This window comes from Sorex araneus, chromosome 3 (assembly GCF_027595985.1).
Source record: "Sorex araneus isolate mSorAra2 chromosome 3, mSorAra2.pri, whole genome shotgun sequence".
Taxonomy (NCBI): Eukaryota; Metazoa; Chordata; class Mammalia; order Eulipotyphla; family Soricidae; genus Sorex; species Sorex araneus.
In genome coordinates, this window is record NC_073304.1 from 216,773,107 (window position 1) to 216,795,240 (window position 22,134).

The 22,134-nt window shown below is 45.2% G+C and overlaps 1 protein-coding gene across 3 annotated transcripts in view; it reads right to left on the reverse strand.

Annotated features, from left to right (window-relative positions):
- Nucleotides 1-4,833: 4,833 nt before the first annotated feature.
- The window catches only part of FBXL20 (F-box and leucine rich repeat protein 20), an 85,880-nt gene continuing 68,579 nt past the window's right edge, over nucleotides 4,834-22,134 (reverse strand). For all 3 annotated transcript variants that reach the window (XM_055133089.1, XM_055133090.1, XM_055133091.1), the window contains exons 10-15: nucleotides 21,853-21,983; nucleotides 19,351-19,411; nucleotides 16,914-16,958; nucleotides 14,958-15,014; nucleotides 12,051-12,263; nucleotides 4,834-11,218 (exon numbers count right to left, since the gene is read on the reverse strand). In XM_055133089.1, coding sequence (XP_054989064.1) covers nucleotides 11,111-11,218; nucleotides 12,051-12,263; nucleotides 14,958-15,014; nucleotides 16,914-16,958; nucleotides 19,351-19,411; nucleotides 21,853-21,983 — 615 coding nt within the window. In that variant the 3' untranslated portion in view covers nucleotides 4,834-11,110. The remainder of the gene's footprint in view (nucleotides 11,219-12,050; nucleotides 12,264-14,957; nucleotides 15,015-16,913; nucleotides 16,959-19,350; nucleotides 19,412-21,852; nucleotides 21,984-22,134) is intronic.

The following is a 22,134-nucleotide window of genomic DNA, read 5'->3' on the forward strand; positions in this document are numbered from 1 at the left end:
ACCTCCCACCTGCAAGGTTGGTCTCCTCCCAATCTTGTTCTGTCCATGGGTCCCCGACATTACCCGGACAGCCCTTTATGCCTCAGAACCTGAACCCCGGATCCCCCATCCTAGAGACGTGGCAAAAGTTGTATGGGCACCAGTTTTCCAGCTACTGTGGATGCAGACGACCCTCATGTGTGAGGCTGGGTGTTCGGGCAGAGGCTCTCTCTGAGCTCTGTGGATCGTGGTCCTTCAACTTTTACTGAGGGCTAGGGATTCCCAGACACGGTGTGTGCTGTGCTCTTTTCTCATGTATTGCTCCACCACTCCTTGAGGACAGGGCCCAGAGAGGTCAGACAACTTGTGCAAGGACACACAGCTTGCCAGTGGGACAGTGGGGATGAATCTAAATCCAAGTCTTCTCATGTTGTAACACACTAAGGACATTTGTAGACTCTTACTGGTGTCCCATGCCACTCTTGTTATGAGGCTTGTGCTTGCCTGACTTGACCCTCTCTGTAGGCAATGGTTTGAAGCTCACCCACCTTGGCTGCCAAATGGAATCCCCTCTTCAATATCCTTATAGCTGGGTGCGAATTCTGATGACAGTGGCATGTGCCAGCTTGGCTAGCAGCTGGGTTTCAGGGTGTTTGAATCAGAGGCACGTGCAAGACCACTCATCTCATACCTCTACCACTGAGCACCATCTCCGGCCGCCTCTCCCCCTTAGAACAGAGGAAGGGACTCAGAACGATGGTGATCTGCCTGTCCCAAGCGACAGGTCACACAGTCAGCCTGGGTTAGACCCCTGAGGCCCCTATGACTCTCCAAGCCTCACCAGGAGTGAGCCCTGAGTACCGCAGGGGGTGGTTTAAAGTCCAAGCAAGCAAGCAGACACAGCAAAGCCACAGCTTGGCTGGCTGGGTTGGAGCTGGCCCTTGGAGTTTCTCTCCTGCAGCTGACACAATTTCTGGAGACAGGGATGGATTTCTTCACGCCTTCTCCCCTTGAGGACTCTGTGCTCACTTGCTCACTTAAATGTCTGAGAAATGTGTGGGGAGGTCCGGGAGGAGAGGGGACGGGTCGGCTATGGGAGCTGCTAGTTCAGCTCTGCCTCAGGCCCCTTCACCATTGACTGACTTTGTATATGGCCCAGGGTATCTCGGGACAGGAGAATGAGGTTCCTGAGACAGTGACTCGAGTGAAGTCTGATGTGGATGCATGAAGCCATTTCTGATCTAGGAAGCAAGAAAGCAAGAGTACCCCCCAGTTCCTAGGTGCCCTCCTGGCACACTTTTTTTTGGGGGGTCACACCCGGCTCTACACTCAGGAATTACTCCTGGCAGTGCTCAGGGGACCATATGGGACGCTGGGAATTGAACCCGGGTCGGCTGCGTGTGAGGCAAATGCCCTACCCACTGTGCTATCGTTCCAGCCCCAGGCACACTTTTTGTTTGTCCTGCAGAACAGACCACCTTCTATGAACCATTCTCTTGGGAAGGAGATCCAGAATATAAATATATGTGAAAGAAAGAGGGGGCCATCACTGGATGTGCTTAGTGGTTACTCCTGGCTCTGCACTCAGGAATCACTCCTGGTGGGCTTGGGGGACCATATGAGATGCCAGGGATCAAACCCAGGCCAGCTATGTGCAAGGTCAAAACCCTACCCACTGTACTCTCTGGCCCCTCATTTTAATTATTGAAACATTGTGATCTACAACATTATTCATAATAGAGTTGTTCCGGGCATACAGTGTTCCAACACCAATCCCACCACCAATGTTCCCTTCCCTCTAAGATCCAGATTCTTAAGGATGAGTTCTGCTTTGCTGCTGTGGCGGGAAGGCAGGGGTCTGTGGGAGAGTCTGCAGTCGCCTGCGTGAGGTCCCTTGCAGGTGTCCACTGTGCCTGGGTCACTGCAGAGGCACTAGAGGGTCAGAGGTGCACGGAGCTAGAACTGCAGAAGTGTGACTGAACAGATGCGTTCTCAGGAAATTGCTAGCAGGGAGTAAGTGTGGAGGGCAGTACTTTGCCCCTTCCTCCATTCCTGTATAAGGCGGAAGGGTGGGCGTCTGCTGGCTCTGGCCTGGAAACAGCATCCCTGACTGCGCCGTGGGGCTGCTTGCCAAGCCACGAGGCTTCAGGACTGAAGTGTGGCGGGGACGGTGCTGGGTGTGGTGCTGGGGGCAGCAGGTGGGGCTCAGCCACAGCACTGGGGTCTTTCTTCCCCTTCCAACTCTCAGGGCAGTATCCAGATGGGTACTACTCGCCTCTGACCTAGACCCAGGGGCACCTCGCTGCAAGGAGACAGAGGCCAGCCTGGGCAGGATTGTGTTAGAAGTCTTCTCAAAATCCTCAGACTTTTCTCCAAAATCAGAGGGAGCCAACCAGCAGCCAGGGAGCAGGCAGCAGGCTCCTGGCCACTGTCCTGGGAGGGAGGGGCCCTGGGGTGCGGCCTTACTCAGCAGCACGGGCACCAACTCCCTTCCGCCCTTGTTTCCAGTTTCCCTCCCACGCCCCAGTCTGCCTCTTCAACAGGCACATTTTTGGCTGTTGTTGTCAGGATCTTATACTTTTGTTGGTTCCATGGTTCCCACACTTCTACAGGGCTGTGTTCAAGGCCCCTGTCCCTACTACCCCCACCTGCCTCTAGCCCTTAGCCTCCTCCCACCCCCATCCCATTTCTTTCCTCCCCCATCTCAGTTCTATAATCTTAGGATTCCTCTTCTGATACTTTGGATTCCCGGATCCTGCTGCTCTATAAATCAGGTACCTGAGATCCCATATTTGTCTTTCTTCTCCTGACTTTTAAAAAGTAACAATGGCAAGGGATCACTGTCCTATTTACCCCCTTTATTTAAAACTTTACGAATAACTCCAAACACACCTGAAAGGGAAAACCCACATAACAAGACAGGCCAAGGTGCCCTCTTTAAAATACCTGCTTAATGAGGCTTGAGCAATGTACAAGTACAGATGGCAGGTCAAGCAGCTGACCCAGGTTTGAACTCTGGCACCTGGCAGTCCCTCAAGCATTGCCAGGAGTGATCCCAGAGTGCAGAGCCAGAAGGAAGCCCTGAGCACAGCTGGGTATTCCTATAAACAAAACCAAAATCCCCCCCCCAAAAAATCTGCTTAAGAGCTAGAAGTAGAAAGGCACTTCACACAGTAGACACATATCAAGGTCTGATGAGCAAGTTCCCAAGTGGTCCTGAGGAGTAAGCCTGTGCACCACTGGGTGCGGGCTCCTTAAAGAGCCAAACAAGAGTATTTGTTTTTTGCTTTTTGGATCACACCTGGCGGTGCACAGGGGTTACTCCTGGCTCTGCACTCAGGAATTACTCCTGGCGGTGCTCAGGGGACCATATGGGATGCTGGGAATTGAACCCAGGTCAGCCGCGTGCAAGGCAAACGCCCTACCTGCTGTGCTATTGCTCCAGCCTCTCAAAATATCTTTAAATCCTCCTCCGTTCACCCGTTATCACTTACACATCCTCTCTGATGCATCTTAAGTCAGGTGGCCTCTGGCTGGGCTGGTAGGAAGGCTCTGAACATGGAATCTGATTAGTGATGGACGGGAGCGGGTAAAGGGATGGCACCTCTGTTCTCTAGTTTGCAGACTAGTACTGCCTTGTCCAGTCCAGCACTAACTCACTCAGGATGGACAACTCAGCGCGCAGACCTGCTTATGACCCTGGAGGGACCGAAGTGGCTCCTGATGACTAATCTGGACAGGCCTTCAAGCTCCACGGGGTGAGCGGAGGCTCCCTAGGGGTGTTTCAGGGCAGGGTACTCGTGGATTTTAATTTAGATTGATGTTTTGGCTCCAGTGCTGAGCCCACCAAATGGTCCTGGCAGCTTCAGTGTACCGCTCAACCAGATGAGCAAAGACGGAAGGAATGAGGGAGTAGCGGCATACAATGTGCTTAGTATACACCTTCTCTTAGTATACTCCTCTGCTAGAGGAGTATACACACCTAGCAGCTGCCATCTCCACTTTACAATGAAGCACTGCGACACAGTGGTCACCAGCTGGCTATGGATATTGTGGGTTTAACCCCTGCACCATCTTCATTCCTTCCCAGTCACGGGAAGGATGATGCACTGCGCAGATGAAAGACTCAAGCTGAGCTCAGGGCAACAGGACAGCTGGCAGGGCTTTTGGCTTGCATGTGACTGACACAGGTTTGATCCCCAACCCAGATACCATTTCCTGAGCCCTGCTAGGAGTAAGCCCTAAGCACTTCTGGGTACTTCCCCACAAAAGAAAAAATGAAGTAAAGACTCAGTCTGAATTTGTACTATTAAACTAATCCAGAGGGTTTTGGGTCATACCTGGTAGTGCTCAAAACTTATTCTTGACTTTTTTTTTTCTTTTTGGGTCACACCCAGCAATGCACAGGGGTCACTCCTGGCTCATGCACTCAGGAATCACCCCTGGCGGCACTCAGGGGACCATATGGGATGCTGGGATTTGAAACCGGGTCGGCCGCGTGCAAGGCAAACGCCCTACCCGCTGTGCTATCACTCCAGCCCCTTATTCTTGACTCTTATTCCTGGCTGGCTTGGGGAACCATATAGGGTGCTAGAGATGGAATCCAGGTTGGCCGCATGCCAGGCAAATGCACTACCTGTTGTACTCATGCCCCTAAACCGAAAGTTTTAAAATGGTCTTTGTTTTCCTTAAGAGACAAGTGGAATTCAATAATAAAGGCTATTAATTAAAGGTTATTAAAATATATAAGGATGCCCAAAGGAGGCCCCTTTACTCAGCCCATGACTGATTCTCGGGTTCAAGGAAGAATCACAGATCAAAGTCAGGCTATTTCTGCAGCAAAATGAAAAGTCGTCACAGCTTATTTCCTTTAATTAATTCATAAAACAAAATTAGAACATACATGAAACAATAATAGTTACATAACAATTTATATATTTATATATAAAAGACTTTTTTTTTCTTTTTTTCTTTTTCTTTTTTTTTTTAGTCCAAAGATTTTTAAAGCAAAAGAATCCTCTACTGCCACCCTGGATTTGTTTTAAATAAGCCTCCCTCCCCCATCCTCATGTACCCAAAGTAGCAGAAACAGTCCCTGGGACAGAAGTGGGGCCGCGTCAGCCCCCTGGGAGAACTGTGCTGGAGCAGGCCTGGCGGGAACAGGCAGCTTCGTCTGCAGCGCAGACTCCAGCAGGGTGGTCCAAAGGCCGGGGGAGGCGCGGGCCAGACAGCGGAGTGTGGGTCAGACCCCGCCAGCCAGCAGCCTTGGCGTGTTACCCCATCAGCACACTGGGGTCAGAGTTTAGGCAGGGCGCGCCAGGGATGAAACAGCCTGGTTTAAAGATAAAAATGTCTCCTACAGCACCATTGACCCATCCATCTCTGTCCCCAAACAGAGTCTGACAGGCAGGGGGAGTCCTCACAGTTCTCTGAGCTCTGCACAGGCCACGCTTTCTGTGCTCTCAGGGTCCCTGGAAGGCGGGCAAAGGTGAGGGCAGCTGGGAAATGCTCGAGGCAGGTTACCGGGAAACAATTCCTGGGAGGAAAAAAGGACGGGGCCAGAATGGGAGGCGTCGGAAGGCTGAGCCATAAAACAAGGTCGGAGAAGGCAGAATTAAGGCCTTTTCCCTGCTCCAGTACCCTCCGGACTGGGGAGTCAGGTCCCCAGGGGCCAGCTGCATCGTGGTGAGAAAGACACACAGTCGCTCCTCAGGAGCCCCGGCCCACGAATCCTGCAGGCGCCATCAGGCTCTAGGAGTTAGAGGCTAGTGGAATTTGCAGATGAGGGAATGAAGAGAAGAAATCTATGACCCACCTCTTCCTGCACTCAATAGAATTAACAGTCATCAGAGAAGCACAAATAAGAAATTATTCTTGGGGAGGATGTAAACCCAGGAAAGTAGCAGCAAAGGTTTCACTTATTACTGATCTATTATTTAGCACTAGAAAAAAACAAAATCATTCAAGTCTTTAGGCGGAAAAAAGATAAAGCTAATCAATCACGCACTCAAACCACGCCAGAGACTCCTTTCAAGTCAGGTTTTTCGAAGACTTGAGGTTTTCATTCTCTAGTGCCCAAAACAAAAACAGAACAAAGCAGAATACTGAATTCAGGGACCGAAGAAGGATTAGGCTAAAGTAAGAAACACAAATATGTGAGCAGCAGTGTGGTACAGGTTCGGATTAGTGAAGGAGTAAGAGACAATGACATGAGTCTTGTGAAGTGACGTCTTATTCCACTTTAACAAAGGTGACGTGGCTGCAATGGCATCCCTGGTCTCCTGGGGTAGAGCAGAGGGAAGGGGGAGGGGGTGTCCTGGGCACTTTCTGGAGAGGGGATCCTCACTGGTGAAAACCAGGCCCAGAAGCTGCTGGGAAGCACTGGTGGCCATTGCAGTGTCCACCCCCATCTGGATGGTGGCCCAGGTGTTTGGAAAGCAGAAACAGTTTGCCTAGTGGTCAGGAGTGCTCTGGGCTTAAGGGAGGGAGAACAAACCCACTCCTAGGTGGGACGGCTGCTGTCACACTCAGGGCAGAAATGGGCTCCTGGGGCCAAGTCTCCCAGATCCAGAACTGACATACCCCCTTCACCTAGACTCTCATCGACCACTTCCCTACCCTAACTCTCCAAACAATACACTGGAAGATAGAATGTAGAATAACCGTTGAGTTCTTTGCTCTAGAAGGGTAAAATCCCCTTGGCTGGGGAAGCATGGAGACTCACCATCTGCAAACCGAGCTCTTCTAAGAGTTTATTTATCACAACTGCATGGAAGTTGGGGATGCAGCTCAGTGGAGCACTTACATGCCTGAAGCCCTAGGCTCGATCCCCCCCGCACCAGGGGGGCTGGGTGTGGTCCAGAACCACAAGGCGAAGATGGAAGAGACACATTATGGAATTCTTAATGCCCCCCCCCCATGGCAACTTGGCTAACATTACTTCTGTGCTGAATATTAAGCAGATTTCCCCTGGGCTCCAAATATTCACCCAGGGTCAGCTGAGAGACTAACACTTCTATGGATCAAAAGGGACAACACTGGAGACTTGCCCCAGGATAGGGAGTCACTGACCTCAAATGGGGCCAGGGCGCATGACTGAGCATTTCAGCACCTGTCCCACAAGGAGGCCTGGCTTCTGCCCTACCCCACTCCCCAACCAGAACAAACCAACCAACCGCTATTATTTCCGGCACATAGAAAGTTTGTCCCAAGAGGGCAACGTCTGAGCAGCACATACTTTGCTGGAGATTCAGGATGCTTAGTGAGGACACTGGGGTACAGCAAATAGAGTCAAATATTATACCCAAATTACCTGGGTTTATTATGTATGTGGTCCTACACAACTTTCTGTACCATTCAACTGTAAAATTAAAATGAGCTGGGATGTAGCTTAGCTGGTAGAAGACCTGCTTTGCGTGTTAACACACACGAAGATGAGGTGGGGACACCATACTCCCTCTCACCCTTCTGGTACTTTAGTCTTCTGGTCTAAGATCGCTGTGAGGGGAAGGATTCAACCTCAAGACCTCCACATTCCGCACCTCTTCTCAAATAAGACTTGATAAATTCACACTGCCTGGGTTAGAGGTGGTAAAAATCTCTAGGACTAGTGGGCAGACGACAATCTTGATAAAATGTTATCACCTGGAATTTCAAAGCATGAGGAGAGAAACCTAGCCTTAAACTGTGGCGTATAAGGAGAAAAAGGCAGAATAGAGCAACTTCCTTTACATCTCTCCTTTCCAGGGGACAAGAGCAGCATGTAACTTTTCAGCCAGGGTCCTCAGTGCTCTTCCTGTCTGCATGACCCGGTTACCTAAGACACACTGCCCACAGGAAACCACCCAATTCTTTCCAGTAACACTCTCACACTTCCTAACAACTCTAAATCAAAACAAGTTCCACTGCATACCTGCTTAACCCCTCATAATACTAATGGGCTATCAGACCAACAAAAATATACTTTATAAGGCAATGAGAAGAAATAAAGACCTCAAGTGCTGCAGCATTACAGAGAGATCGAACTATTTGGAAAGCCCAAAATAAAGCATCAAAAAACCCACCAGGTTTCCGCCTATCATGTGTGGTGGAAGGAACGCGTGAAATTCCTGCTAACATAATGGGTATGGAAAGCAGACTGGATACTTACAATGAGCGTTTAAAGAATACTTTTACATCCCACAAGAGCAGGAATTAATAAGAAAAGAAAACATTTTTCTTTACATAAAACACGTATATATGCTGTCATACTCCAAATATTGGAAAAAGCTAAAGCTGGATCACTGTTCAACAGTTTGATTTCAAAGTTAATTCAAAGAGCAAACACCTCTCTACACCTGTGAATCCTCATTAAATTTCAAGAGTTTCTGACATGGAGACATGGGCATTATGTTTAGGTATCAGGACTCTTTCCAAACTGCATAAAAACTTACCAAGTTGGGTTCTCAAAATCTTGGTACATTCCTTTATCATCTGGCGGTAGTTTGTAGACTGGCATAAAACACAGATTTCCTGCCAAACTTGATGGGCCTTAAGTTTTCTTGAGAATGGAACAAGGCTCCAGCCTGACCACATGTGAGTCAGTATTGCTCCCTGCAGGGCCTCGATTGTCTCACTTGACTGTTCTTGGCCCACACAGGAAGGAACGCCTGGGAAAGTCCAAATGGACCAGTTTGTCGAGTTCGCTCTTTGAGCAGAGAAATAAGCTTTTCAACATGTCATGGACTAGTCACTAGGATCCTCTAAACTTATATGTCTAATATTAAGAAATACCCTAATAATCTCAATTATTGGGCAACTCAAATTCACCCACTGAGTCAGGGTTTTATGGTTAATAAATTCCTTCAGGTACTACTATAAAAAAAGCATACATTAAAAAAGATGACCCCAAATATTTACCTTTTTGAGTGACCTGAATATTATCAACCACATCTGGAAGTGCATGCGTGCGTGTATGCATGCATGCATGACTTCATATGTGTGGGCTACAGCCAGGAGACTAATAATGGCATTATGAAAAGAGAGTAAGGGAAAAGATAGGAAAATACAAGTCATCTGTGCTTTTAAAAGAGCATAATGATAATAAAACTGGATTTAAAATGAAAAGCATGATAATGTTGGGCAACACATATTTTTAAGATTTTTTGACTGTTGGAGAAATGAATTATACCTTATGCTTACATATGCTAGTAGAACCAGCACTTGCAAACATTTCATGAAGATGATCTAAGACCATGCGGGCTGCACATTTATACCCTAATAACAGATCTATAGAAAGTGATCATTCTGCTTAAAAAAAAAATCACATACTGTTAAAAACATGGAGCTTAGAAACATTTTTTTTCTTGTTCTTGGGCCTTATCTAGCTGTAGTCAGGACCCATATGGCGTGCTTCGGATCAAACCCAGGTTAGCTATGTGCAAGGCAAGAGCCTCACCTGCTGTGATCTCTCTCCAGCCCCAGAAATTTTCTTCCTAAGGAACTCTTTGTTCCCTCATCTTTCGTGAGTTAGGCGAGAGGGTGGAAATAGGAAGATGTTTTTAGGGGCACTATATGTACCCTTGCCATAAGCTCTGGGGACTAGGCAGAGCAGAGAAGGGAAGTTCTACTTCTTCCCACTGCTCTCTCTGCTGACCCCAATACATTTCACCACGCTACTCTTTTAAGAGTAAAGAGCACCGAACAGATATAGCTGACAAGTATCTGGAATGGAGCTGATCGTGGAAGGCTTCATCATCAGATACAGCAATGACATCAACACTTACACAGTGGTGATTAGCTGTGACAGTGTCATTCCTGGATCCCTGATAGGTTGAAATGGTATTAAAAAAAGAGAGCGAGAGACCAATTGGCTAGACAGCTATCCCTTAGCCTGCTCAACCAAAACCATCCCAAAGCTACAAATCAAAGAAATCACTGCCTCACACTTAAGATTGGATTGGGACAAACAGGCCTGAGCACTGGTGGTGAGGTGTGCAGGGGCAGTCTGGAGATTTGTCATTGTACTCTTGACCAAAAATGCGATTCCCTCTTTCCTTATTATGAAGTTTCAAGGAAGGAAAAATGTGCAAGGGAATACCGAGAACATCATGCGTATTATTGTATATCACAGAGAGAGCAAAAACCAAAAGGCAGAGTTTGTTTTCATCAGTGAGTTTTAGCTCAATATCTTCTTGTAACTTTCCTTGCTTTTCTTAGAGTTTCCCTTCAGAGTGGCAAAGATTCAGGCAGGGTCCCCTAATGGGTAAAATTCAGAATTAAAAAAATATTTATTGATAACGTCTCTTTTTAAAAATGTTTGGTAACCCCAACTAATTATCCAAATGCAACCTGTAAACACGACAACAGCAAAAAGAATAACAGTTGAGTGTGAGTAAGCAGACCATGGACAGGTGACAGACGGAACAAAGTGCAGGAGGGGGCAACAGAAAACACAAGACAGGCACACAATGTGCTACAGAGAGTGAGTGGCCACCTGTGTGACCAAGCATCAACTCTGGACCACAGTGATTTCAAAGCGACCATTCAGGAAGCCTCTGGGCCAAACACTCCAAGAACATATGGGGCGGAATGGAAGAGCCTTCTTTCTGAGCATGCTCAGCATGTTGGCGTAGCAACAAGGAAGCACAGAAGCTCTGGTGTCACCTCACAATGGGTGGCTACCACATATAGGATGCAAAGAAATTTTCTTTCTGGTCCCTGGATGCAACATTTATTGTTTTTTTTTCTATGCTTTCCTTGACCCTGGAAGACTGCGGTTGCTGTTCCAAAATCAACAAAGAACCCTCTCCAGAAAATAAGGAAACCACAGGTAGCAGTAACACTGGGTTTGCTGGAATGCCGCCGGCCCTTTCCTCTGCCTATGATTTTCTTTGAGGCATGCCAATGGGAATGGGTAAGTTTTACCAATCCACTTGATAAAGGCGGCACAGATTTCCGTTCCCTGGTCACAGAGCTAGAGTGGGTAGGGCTGAGGCTGGGTATGTGTATGTGTGTGTGGCTCTGGGGATCTGGACACTGCCCTCACTTTGTAACCCTTGCCCAGAACACTGGCGTTGCTTCCTCTGGAGACTCCACGGCAACTCTGCAGTTCCATTAAATACTCAGTTCACAATGCTGACCACCGCCACTGTCATAGGATGATGCAGCATCTGCAGAAGCGCTGTCTGCTGCCCCCTACTGATGGGGGTGGAGTGACAGGTGCGAAGTAGGCGTGGACTTTAATATTGGGTAAATGGGTCTGAAACAAGACAGAGACATTACTTACTAAGAGAGGATGCCAACAAAAGAGCAGTGCTGCTTTTCAGAAACATCAGAGATAACTGGAGCCACAGATCAGCAGGGAGGGCACTTGTCTGATAAACATCCACCCAGGTTTGATCCCCAGCACCCCATATGTACCCCAAGGCCCCGCCAGGAGTGATCCCTAAAAATAAAAAGAAAAATGGAAAAAGAAATGCCACAGAGAGGCAGAACAGGCTTGAAAGCAGAAGATAGGTATCAGAAAGATGTTGAGAGGCCAGGCTGCAATCTGCATCATAAACTATTCTAGGATAGATAGAATAGTGGGTAAGGTGCTTGCCTTGCACTTGGCTGACTTGGTGGTTTGATCCCCAGCATCTCATATGGTCTTCCCAGCACTGCTAGGAGTGATTCCTGAGTGCAGAGCCAGGAGTAATAAAACCAAAGGAAAATTTCACAATAACTCTTCACTTCTGGTGGGCTTCGGGGACTATATGTGGTGTGAGGGATTGAACCCAGGTCTGCAACTTTCAAGGCAAGTACCTTACCTGTTGTACTATCACTCTGGCTCCCTTGCTAATCTTTTGTCTTTTAGGCCATAGCTGGTGATGCTCAGGGGTTTTTCCTGGCTTTGCACTCGAATTAACCTAGAGGTGCTCAGGGTACATATGGGGTGCCAAGGACTGACTACATGTGAGGCAAACACCTTACTGGCTATACTATTTCTCTGGGCCCTCATTAACCTCTTTTAATAACAAACTTCTTATTTCTGAATTTTTCTCGGGGGTAACACCTGAGGGTTTAATTAGAAGTGGTGCAGCCATCTTTACCCTGAGTCTCTTGATCCCAGCCCGTGTGATTTGCTGGCAGTCATAGAGTTCTATTCGCTCAAGGCTGTGACAACTCTTCAAGTGCTCCAGGGATGCATCTGTAATTAGCGGGCAGTTGTCCAGTTCGATCACCTCCAGCTGGTCATGGGCGCAGGCCCCGTTCCCCAGGTGACGAATTCCATCGTCTGTAATCAACTCACAGTGAGACAGGCTCTGCAACCAAATAGAGCAAGGAAGGACACTGAAATAGTGTAAGGCATTCTTCCACCCAGTGGCCCACCTGAAGGAGGAAAGACTTCTTGGCTATCTTTTTTTTTTTTTTTTTCTTTTTGAGTCACACCCGGCAATGCTCAGGGTGTTACTCCTGGCTCTGCACTCAGGAATTACCCCTGGCAGTGCTCAGGGGACCATATGGGATGCTGGGAATCGAAACCAGGTTGGCCGCGTGCAAGGCATAAGCCCTACCCTCGGTGCTATTACACCAGCCCCCTTCTTGGCTATTTTGACGTAGATGGAGCCATTGCTTGATCTATACAGTAAGATGAAGCAAGCAAACTCAGTTTGGGGGGTTCGCCATTTGATAGTCAATGACCTACATTTTTATGATTGTAAGTATATTTTGTGAATTAATGTAAATATACTTTGTGAACTACGAAATACCTCAACAAATGATAAGCCTCCTAAAAATCAGTCCATTTTATTTGTACAGGCTTAAATGGGGTTAAAACTTCAGCTGCACAAAATAACATAGAATTTGGACTGAATACTGAATAACTGATACTGGTATGCCCAAGCAGGTAAATTTTTTTTAACGTTTCAGTCACTGTGCCTTACAATTATACAATATTGTCAATGACAGAGTTTCCTGACTACAACATTCTAACCCCACGTTACCCACCAATGTTCATTTCCCTCCACCACTGTCTCAGGGTCTCTTCTCACCCACTGATGCCAACTTCCCCACCTTCACCCTCCCCCCCTCACACCTAACTGCCAGGGAAACTGAGTTCTGCCCAGCAGACAAATCTTATGGCTAATAGGTATAGGCATCCCTTTATATTAATCTTTTTACCTTATCAGCTGTCCCTGACTTCCTAACTCCTTGTGAAACTGAGAACCCTTGACTGAATTCTGGACAGCAGTGTGCCATAAACACATCAAAAATGAGTTGAGGTACTCGAGTCACCCAGAATGCTAGCTCTTAGCACGACTGAGTGCAATAGAAGAGAACTCCCTTAATTAAACCTTGATTGGTTTATATGGTGCAAAGGGGAAACAACTATTTTAGGCCCTTGGGAATCTGGAAATATAAAACAGCATCAAATGTAATTTATGGAATAATATTACTGCTATTTGTGTATCTCTATTTTCTTTATTTTATTCATATATCAATGAGTACATATGATGTTTCATTATATAGACTATGAATAATTAGGCACTGCATTTAAATTGCAAGTCCTTTAAGTGTAAAATACAAAACTTTTCTTAATGTTTTTAAATATTCTTTTTTTTTTTTTTTTTGCTTTTTGGGTCACACCTGGCGATGCACCGGGGTCACTCTTGGCTCATGCACTCAGGAATCACCCCTGGAGGTGCTCAGGGGACCATATGGGATGCTGGGAATCGAACCCGGCTTGGCCACATGCATGCAAGGCAAACGCCCTACCCGCTGTGTTATCGCTCCAGACCCCAGACGTGTATTTTAAAAACATTAAGAGGGGCTGGATCGATAGCACAGCGGGTAGGGCATTTGCCTTGCACGTGGCCAAGCCGGGTTCGATTCCCAGCATCCCATATGGTCCCCTGAGCACTGCCAGGGGTGATTCCTGAGTGCAGAGCCAGGAGTGACCCCGGTGCATCGTCAGATGTGACCCAAAAAGAAAAAAAAAATACACGTCTGTTATTTTGTTGTCTCTTTTTGTAATGCTTCTGTGTAATTATGTTCGTGATATATATCTTTAGAAGAATATCACAATGTAACTCTCTGTACCTTTTTGCTGTATTTTATCAAAAATGCTTTAAATCATTAAGCCCTAAGATGCCATTATACAGTTTCAATTAGTGTCATTACTCATTTTGACCACTTAATAAATTTATAAGTTATGTTCAGATTATCTCAAAAATAATATTTAGATTATTTAAGATTTTAGATTAAAATAAAATTATTTTATTAAAATTACTTTATTTTATTTATTTATTTATTTTTGGTTTTGGGGTCACACCCGGCAATGCACAGGGGTTACTCCTGGCTCATGCACTCAGGAATTACTCCTGGCGGTGCTCAGGGGACCATATGGGATGCTGGGATTCGAACCTGGGTCTGCCGCGTGCAAGGCAAACGCCCTACCTGCTGTGCTATCACTCCAGCCCCTTAAAATTACTTTATTAAAAAATATAATTCACAGAGAGGGCCAACTCATGATTTAAATGTTACTCATTACTATTATTATTTTTTTGGTTTGGGGCTACATCTGGGTATGCTCAAAGCTTACTTCTATACCTGTGCTGGGGGGCCACACCTGGTGGGGTTCAAGCGAACATATGTGGTGCCAGAGATATTTGGAACATGGGTTAGCTGTGTACAAGTCATGCAGTTCTATCTCTATGGCCCCTGATTACTGATAAAGGAAACATTCAAGAGGGTGAGTTAGTACAGTAGGTAAGACGCTTGCCGTGCATGTGTCTGACCTGGGTTTGATCCATAGCACCCACCTCATTTAGATAAAAAGAAAAAAAACTTAACTTTTCCGGTTCCTATCTCTGATTTTCCCCGAGTTCACCTGTGAGTTAGGAGTTCAGAGAAATATGCTTTTCCAAAATGGTAGCCAGATCCTCAGAGAAAACTAAATTAACAATAACACTGAGATTTGACTAAATCTAATAACCACACAGAATTTGCAAACTCACCAATACTTGAAGTCGAGGACAGTGTATAGAAAGCTGGATTAATGTGCTATCTGTAATCTAAAAGAAACACAAGTTAATTTCAGGTATGACTCCAAAACTTTTCTCTACTTGTGACTGCTTTTTTTCCCAAGAAAACACAGGAGAGTGCTGCAAGGATCAACTTGGATTCATACCATGGTTGCCTTTGATTTCATTTTCAATTACTGCACTCAGAAAACATCTAGCTGCCCAACCTCTCATGGCTCCCACATTCTTATATGCAAGCCCAGAAAGAGTCACGGACCCAGAGTTTAAGAAGCTGGATTCTAGATGTCCTCAGAATTCTCAAGTAACAATGGTAAATTAGTTTGGTTTTAACACACTTGCTTGTATTCTTATATATATGGGCTTGAATGGTCCCAGAATGAAAAACAACAACCTTCACACACTCCCCTTTTATTTCTCGCTGGTTGGGTGAGTATTTAAATATTATCTATAATGAACTACTGTGAAGTACTTTATGAAAATAAAATGTGTAAACATCATAAAATAAAATATCGACTTTTAGAAAAACAACAACGGTAAATTAGCTGAAATCCTCATTTACTGCCTGAACCTCCTCTTTTTTTTTGGGGGGTAACACCCACCCAGCGATGCTCAGGGGTTACTCCTGGCTCAGCACTCAGGAATTACTCCTGGCGGTGCTCGGGGGACCAAACGGGATGCTGGGAATTGAACCCCGATCGGCTGCGTGCAAGACAAACGCCCTACCTGCTGTGCTATTGCTCTAGCACCAATTACCTGAACCTCTTCTGAGAACCTATCCAGGCTGCGTTTCAACATAAAACATCATCTCTGAATGGCTCTAAGTTTTGCTTTCCCTTTTTGTTGTTTTTAGGACACACCTGACTGTGCTCAGGCTGCACTCAGGAATTACTCCAGGTGTTGCTTGGGGGACCATGTGAGATGCCAGGGATTGAACCCAGGTAGGCCGTCTGCAAGGTAAAAGTCCTACCCGTTGTACTATTATTGCCCCAGCCTCTGCTTTCCTATTTTTTTTTCTTTTTGGGTCACACCCAGCGATGCTCAGGGGTTACTCCTGGCTTTGCACTGAGGAATTACTCCTGGCGGTGCTTGGGGGACCTTATGGGATGCCGGGGATCGAACCCGGGTCGGCCGTGTGCAAGGCAAATGCCCTACCCGCTGTGCTATCACTCCGGCCCCTGCTTTCCTATTTTTAAGAATCAAAATCTGTTTCCTGTAAGTTAGTTTCAATGGAATTTCCTTGATCTTAGAATATGTCACAGAGAAGAATCCAAAGACAACACTCAAGAAGAGAAGAAAAATTATTTTAAGTTAGAACCCCCTCAAATATTTAGCTACTTGGCCTAGAGGGCACCTTCCAGCTCAGGAATGGGATGTGCACCAGTTGCTTTCCCAAGGGTGGCAGAGGGACTGCTGGAATCTGGGCTTCCTGTGTTCATTCGGGAAGAACATAACTCAGGGTAAATCAGGGTTTCCTTTCAAATTCTCCAGTTTCAAAATGACTACTCATGTAGTTTCACAAGGACAAAACAAACAACCCAAAGTGATGTGGAAGGTGCACATCATTCGGAAGGACGAACACTGGAAAAGGGACACATATTTAGGAACATTCGAAAGACAGCAGATTGGTAATGGCATTATTTGGTCAGCCCGCTGCACTGAAGGCCTGCTTCTAGAGATTGGGGGCTCCAGGGCCAATGTTATAAGGTAGTCCAGGTTCAGTGAAGTTTAAAAAGGGCAATGTTATTACTCTGGCTCCTTATTTTCCTAGTTTTTAAGCACAAACGAGTGCCTCTTCTGGGTATGCTTGGAGGACATAGCTATAATGTGAACAGCGCTCTAATATGAATGAGAGACTAAGACAGGGACTCACTGTTCTGATGGTTAAGGATTTGCAATGATGCATTCCTGACTAAAAACTCACAATCTTACCTGAACACATTCTTCCAGGTCCATCTTTTCAAGCTCATGACAATTCTACAAAATAGAGAACATTATAGCACAGACATTTAAATGTACCAATAAAATATTAAGCTTTTAGATTTCGTGCTATTCAAATAGCCACTTCTGCATCATTCCATTTTAAATGGTCTTAATCACTGAAATTATCATCAATTATCCTCCACCCTCCTTTTTGATTTGTTTTTGTGCCACACCCAGCCCCAAAGCAAAAACCCTACCTGCTGTTCTATCACTCTCGTCCAATTGTTCCACATTTTATGTGAAATGCTTTATACAACTTAAAAATCCAAAGAATAAATTCACTGACCATTAACACCAAGCTAAGGGTTAGAAAAATAAGACAGTAATATATTTGCCTTGCATGTGGCTGACCCTGGTTTGATCTCCATCTTCACACTCCATCTCCACACTTCAAGCTCCACCAGGTGTGATACCTCAGCAGAGAGCCAGAAGTAAGCCCTGACATGGAAGTGTCTGTCCCTGCTCCCCGAAAACAAAAAACAAAAACAAAAAACCCCACAACTGAGCCAATAGAGAAATCCTTTTGGTGATAATTTAATAAAAATGACTTATCTGGAATAGTGGAAAATTTTATGTCTCATTTAATTAGCCATGTGTTATCCCAGCATAAGTACTCTATCAAAATGCCTAAAAGCAATGTTCAAGCTGTTTTACTGCTCCGGCCCAACACACCAACTATTTTATTTTATTTTATTTTTTAAAATTTATTTATTTTTAATTAGTGAATCACCGTGAGGGTACAGTTACAGATTTATACACTTTTGTGCTTATGCTTCCCTCATACAAAGTTCGGGAACCCATCCCTTCACCAGTGCCCATTCTCCACCACCAGTAAGCCCAGCATCCCTCCCACCCTCCCCAATCCCATCTCCCCCCACCCCACCCTGCCACTGTGGCAGGGCATTCCCTTCTGTTCTCTCTCTCTAATTAGCTGTTGTGGTTTGCAATAAAGGCACACCAACTATTTTAATCTGCTGGAATATACAGAAAATCTCTTGTCTACGGGACATACCCAATGTGGCTCAGTGGCTACTGCTGGTTTTGTGCAGGGAGACCAAGTGGTGCTAAGTTCCCAGGCTTCCTGCATGCAACGTGTATGCTCACACTATCTCTCCGGTCCTAGAAAATGTTTTTTTTTGGTTTGTTTTTATTGTTAGGCCATACCCTGAGTTCTCAGGATTTACTCTTGGCTCTGCACTCCTGCCAGGGCTTAGGGAACCATACAAGATACCGGAGATCAAACTCGGGTCTGCTATGTGCAAGGCAATAAACCTGCTGTACGCTCTGGCCCTCCCCAAAAACTTAAAACCTTTTTTTTTTTTTTTCTTTTTGGGTCACACCCGACGATAACAGGGGTTATTCCTGGCTCATGCACTCAGGAATTACTCCTGGCGGTGCTCAGGGGACCATATGGAATGCTGGGAATTGAACTCGGGTTGGCCATGTGCCAGTCAGATGCCCTACCTGCCGTGCTATTGCTCCAGTTTTTAAAAAATCAACTATAGTTGCCTCTTATTATTTTGTTTTACTAACTAAACATCAAATAACCATGTTAAGTTTCTTTCACGAAACACCCGAAGTCCCCATTCAGATTTAATATACATTCTCCAATGTATATGGCATTTCCAAAGCAATTTGGGCTACGTCCAGTTGTACTCTGGGCTTACTCCTGGTGGACTCAAGGGACCATTATGAGATGATGGTGAAATGAATCCTGGTTAGGTGTGTGCAAAGCAAATGCCTTATCAGCTGTACTAATTAACAAAGTTTTTGAGTCACATCCAATTATACTCAGTGATCAATCCTAGTGGTGCTTTGAGTACCATACACAATGCTAGGGATTAAACTGGGGTCAGACCCATACAAAGAAATTCTTACCTCCTGTACTATCTCTGGCCCCACCAGTTTTTTTTGGTTTTTGGGTCACACCCAGCTTATATCTGGCTTTGTGCTCAGGAGTCACTCCTGGTAGTGCAAGGGGACCATATGGAATGCCAGGGTTCAAACCTGAGTTGGTTGGGTGCAAGGCAAGCTCCCTCCCTGCTGTACCCTCTCTTGGGCCCCAAAAGTTCATATTCTTTTTCTTTTTTGGGTCACACCCAGCGATGCACAGGGATTACTTCTAGCTCTGCACTCAGGGGACCACACGGGATGCTGGGAATCGAACCTGAGTCGGCCATGTGCAAGGCAAACGCCCTACCCACTGTGCTATCGATCCAGCCCCCAGTTTATATTCTTATTGGCATCAGCAGGCCTGTAGCTATAGCAACACAAATTCTTCACACCCTTACCATCAACCATATCTGGTGTAGTCTACAACTCTTCGATGTTCAATTTCCAAATGTAATCCCAAAGAAAACCAATTCAACACGGAGAAAATACCTACCCTGGCCAGAGTGGTAAAGCCTACATCTGTTAATTGTGAACACCTTGCCACTTCTAATATTCTGTTAAAACAATAAACAAGAAGTCAAAGTTAGGCCCATGTTTTCGGAAAACTGGATTAATAAAACAGCAAAATTTTAAAAAAAACAACCTCATCCCTAAGGACTACTACATAATACAGAAAGACGGGCACAGCTCAGGAAGTCTGTTTACAGATCTTGCCGTTCCTTTTCATGGAGTCACCCTTAAAGTGCTCTTGTGAATACCACAAGGAGGGCTGATGCACTCAGAAGAGTGTAAGGAAGGCTTGTAGTTAATGCCAAATGCAACGGAAATGCATCTAAAAGCCTTCCCCATGGCACACTGCTTACCCCCAGAGGGTAGCCTGCTCCTAGAAAACAAAGGAAATGGAGATAAAACATTCTTGTTTCAGTTCATCCCTTATTGAGTTGTTCTCTTTTTTGTTTTACATGCAGATCCACTCATTTATATAGCTTTAAAAAATGCTATCAAGGAATTGCTTAAAGTATAGGTCTGTCCAAGTACGAAATTCCAACAATGAGATGATATTCTGAAGCTTCTTGCTTCCTTCAATGGATTCCCATGCAGGCCCAGCAAAGAGGGAACTGAGCAAGCAGCCATTCTTCTATCCAGGAACTGCAAAACATCAGCCTCAATGCCAATCGCAGCACTAGGAACCAAAGTCATGCTTTTCTGTGAAAAGCTTAGTGGCATCAAAACACACTTGCTTTCAAATTTCAAGTGAAAAAAATTAAAGCTAAAATATGTAAAATCAGTTTGAGAAAAGTTCTAGGAAATGTGAATTATTATCTGATAATAACCACACTTCTGCGTATCACTCAAGAGCCTCTCTAGTTTAACAATAAAATGAACTATGAGGGAGGAACTAGGTCTCTTCTTTTCCTGTGCTTTTTTGGGCCACACACAGCAGTACTGGGTTTCTACTCCCAGATCTTTTGCTTTTTGCTTGGGCCTGAGGACCATGAGGTGCCAGGAATCAAACCTAGGCCTTCTTGCATGCAAAGCACACACTAGGCCAACTGAGCTCTCTCTTGAATCCTCTAGGTCCTCCTATAAAACAGGAAAAAGGATATAAATAATATTTTCAAAGATGAGTTTGGTTACCTCAAGCAGCTGAGAAGTTCTCTACTATAGGTTTCTGACATTAATTTTGAGCAAGTCTGTGATTTACTAAGAAATTTTGTGCTGTAGTCAAACTCTTCCTATAATTACGGTTAGGCACATGGCCAAGTGGTCGATTACAAAAAAGATTTTAAAGAAATCTTATTTACAGTAATTACAGTATGTAAGAAGTGGCTACATGAATTCTATAATCAAACTGCCAGGGTTTGAGATACTGAATAGGTCAAGTCTCTGAACTCTGGTTTTCTCGTCTCTAATACAGACACTATAGATAGTAATGGTTATTTTATGGCAATACAATGGGTATGTAAGGTAATATTTGCAAATCACCTAAAACAATAGCTAATGTCCAGCAAATAAGCATTTTTTTTTTGGTAAGCTATAAGATCATTCTTAAAATGTAGTGTATTTTGTTCTCTTTCAAAATATGGTTTGATACCATGTACATACTAACGGCATTTGGGTAGATGGGGGAGGGGAGGTGGAAAATCACTCCAGCCAGTGCCAGAGGGTTCAGGGCCACATCCTGTAGTGCCAAAGTGGCACAAAATGGTTCTCATCAACACAAAAACAATTCTTCTGCAGGGTTGTTTTTTTTTTTTTTGCAGGCCACATCTGGCAGTACTGAGGACCTACTCTTGGCTAGGTGCTTAGGTGACCAGCAGTGCTTGGGCCGCCAGCATGCAAAGCATGTGCCACATGCGCTGGCTTATTTTGGTTGTTGTTCAGGAGCCACACCAGGCGGTGTTTAGAGGATAATGTCCTGCTAGGACTGAACCAGCTGAATTCAAGGTACGCACCTTAACCCCTGTACTTTCTCTCTGGCCCTGAGCTGTTCTTCCTTTCAAATACCCCTTGCTATATACCAATGTCATTACTACGATATAAATGACATAGGTGGACCATACTTTTCTCTTTAATAAAGAATTATATAAAAATATTAACAAGGAAAAATACCTGTATTTAAGCAATGAAATGTTTTGGGGGGAGGGGAGGCCACATCTGGTGATGCTCAGGGATCACTCCTGGCTGTGCTCTGGGGACCATATGGGATACCGAGGACCAAACCCGGGTAGGCCGCATGCAAGGCAAGTGCCCTACCCATGGCACTATCTCTCCGGTCCAATGTTATTTCTTTCTTAGTATAATAAAAAGGGAACTACTGATCCTTGATCAGGCTAATTATATGTAATTAAATGAGGCACAAAGCATGAAGGCTGACAACAAGCCTTGTAGTGTCTACATAAAAAATTCAAAATTATACGAAATAAATATGGATAAAGGAGGCCTTTGCCTCCGTTCCTTTCTCCTGATTTTGAGCTAAGTAAGAAATGTTTACCTAAGCCGCGGGCAGTTCTGACCCAGAGCACTCAGGATGGCATCTGTGATGTTGGAGCAGCCGGAGGCGCAGAGGGACTGTAATTTACGGCACCCTCTGCATATAGTAATAAGACCCTCATCTGTGATTTGCTACAAAACAAGAGCAAAAAAACCCCCACAGATATTAGTGACTTAGCAGAAGAAAAAGAAGGAAAAAAAAAAAGTTACCTCTGTCAAAATAAGCACCAAAAAGAAATAAAAGCAGATTTATATTAATCAGGGAGCAGACCTAAAAGAAAAC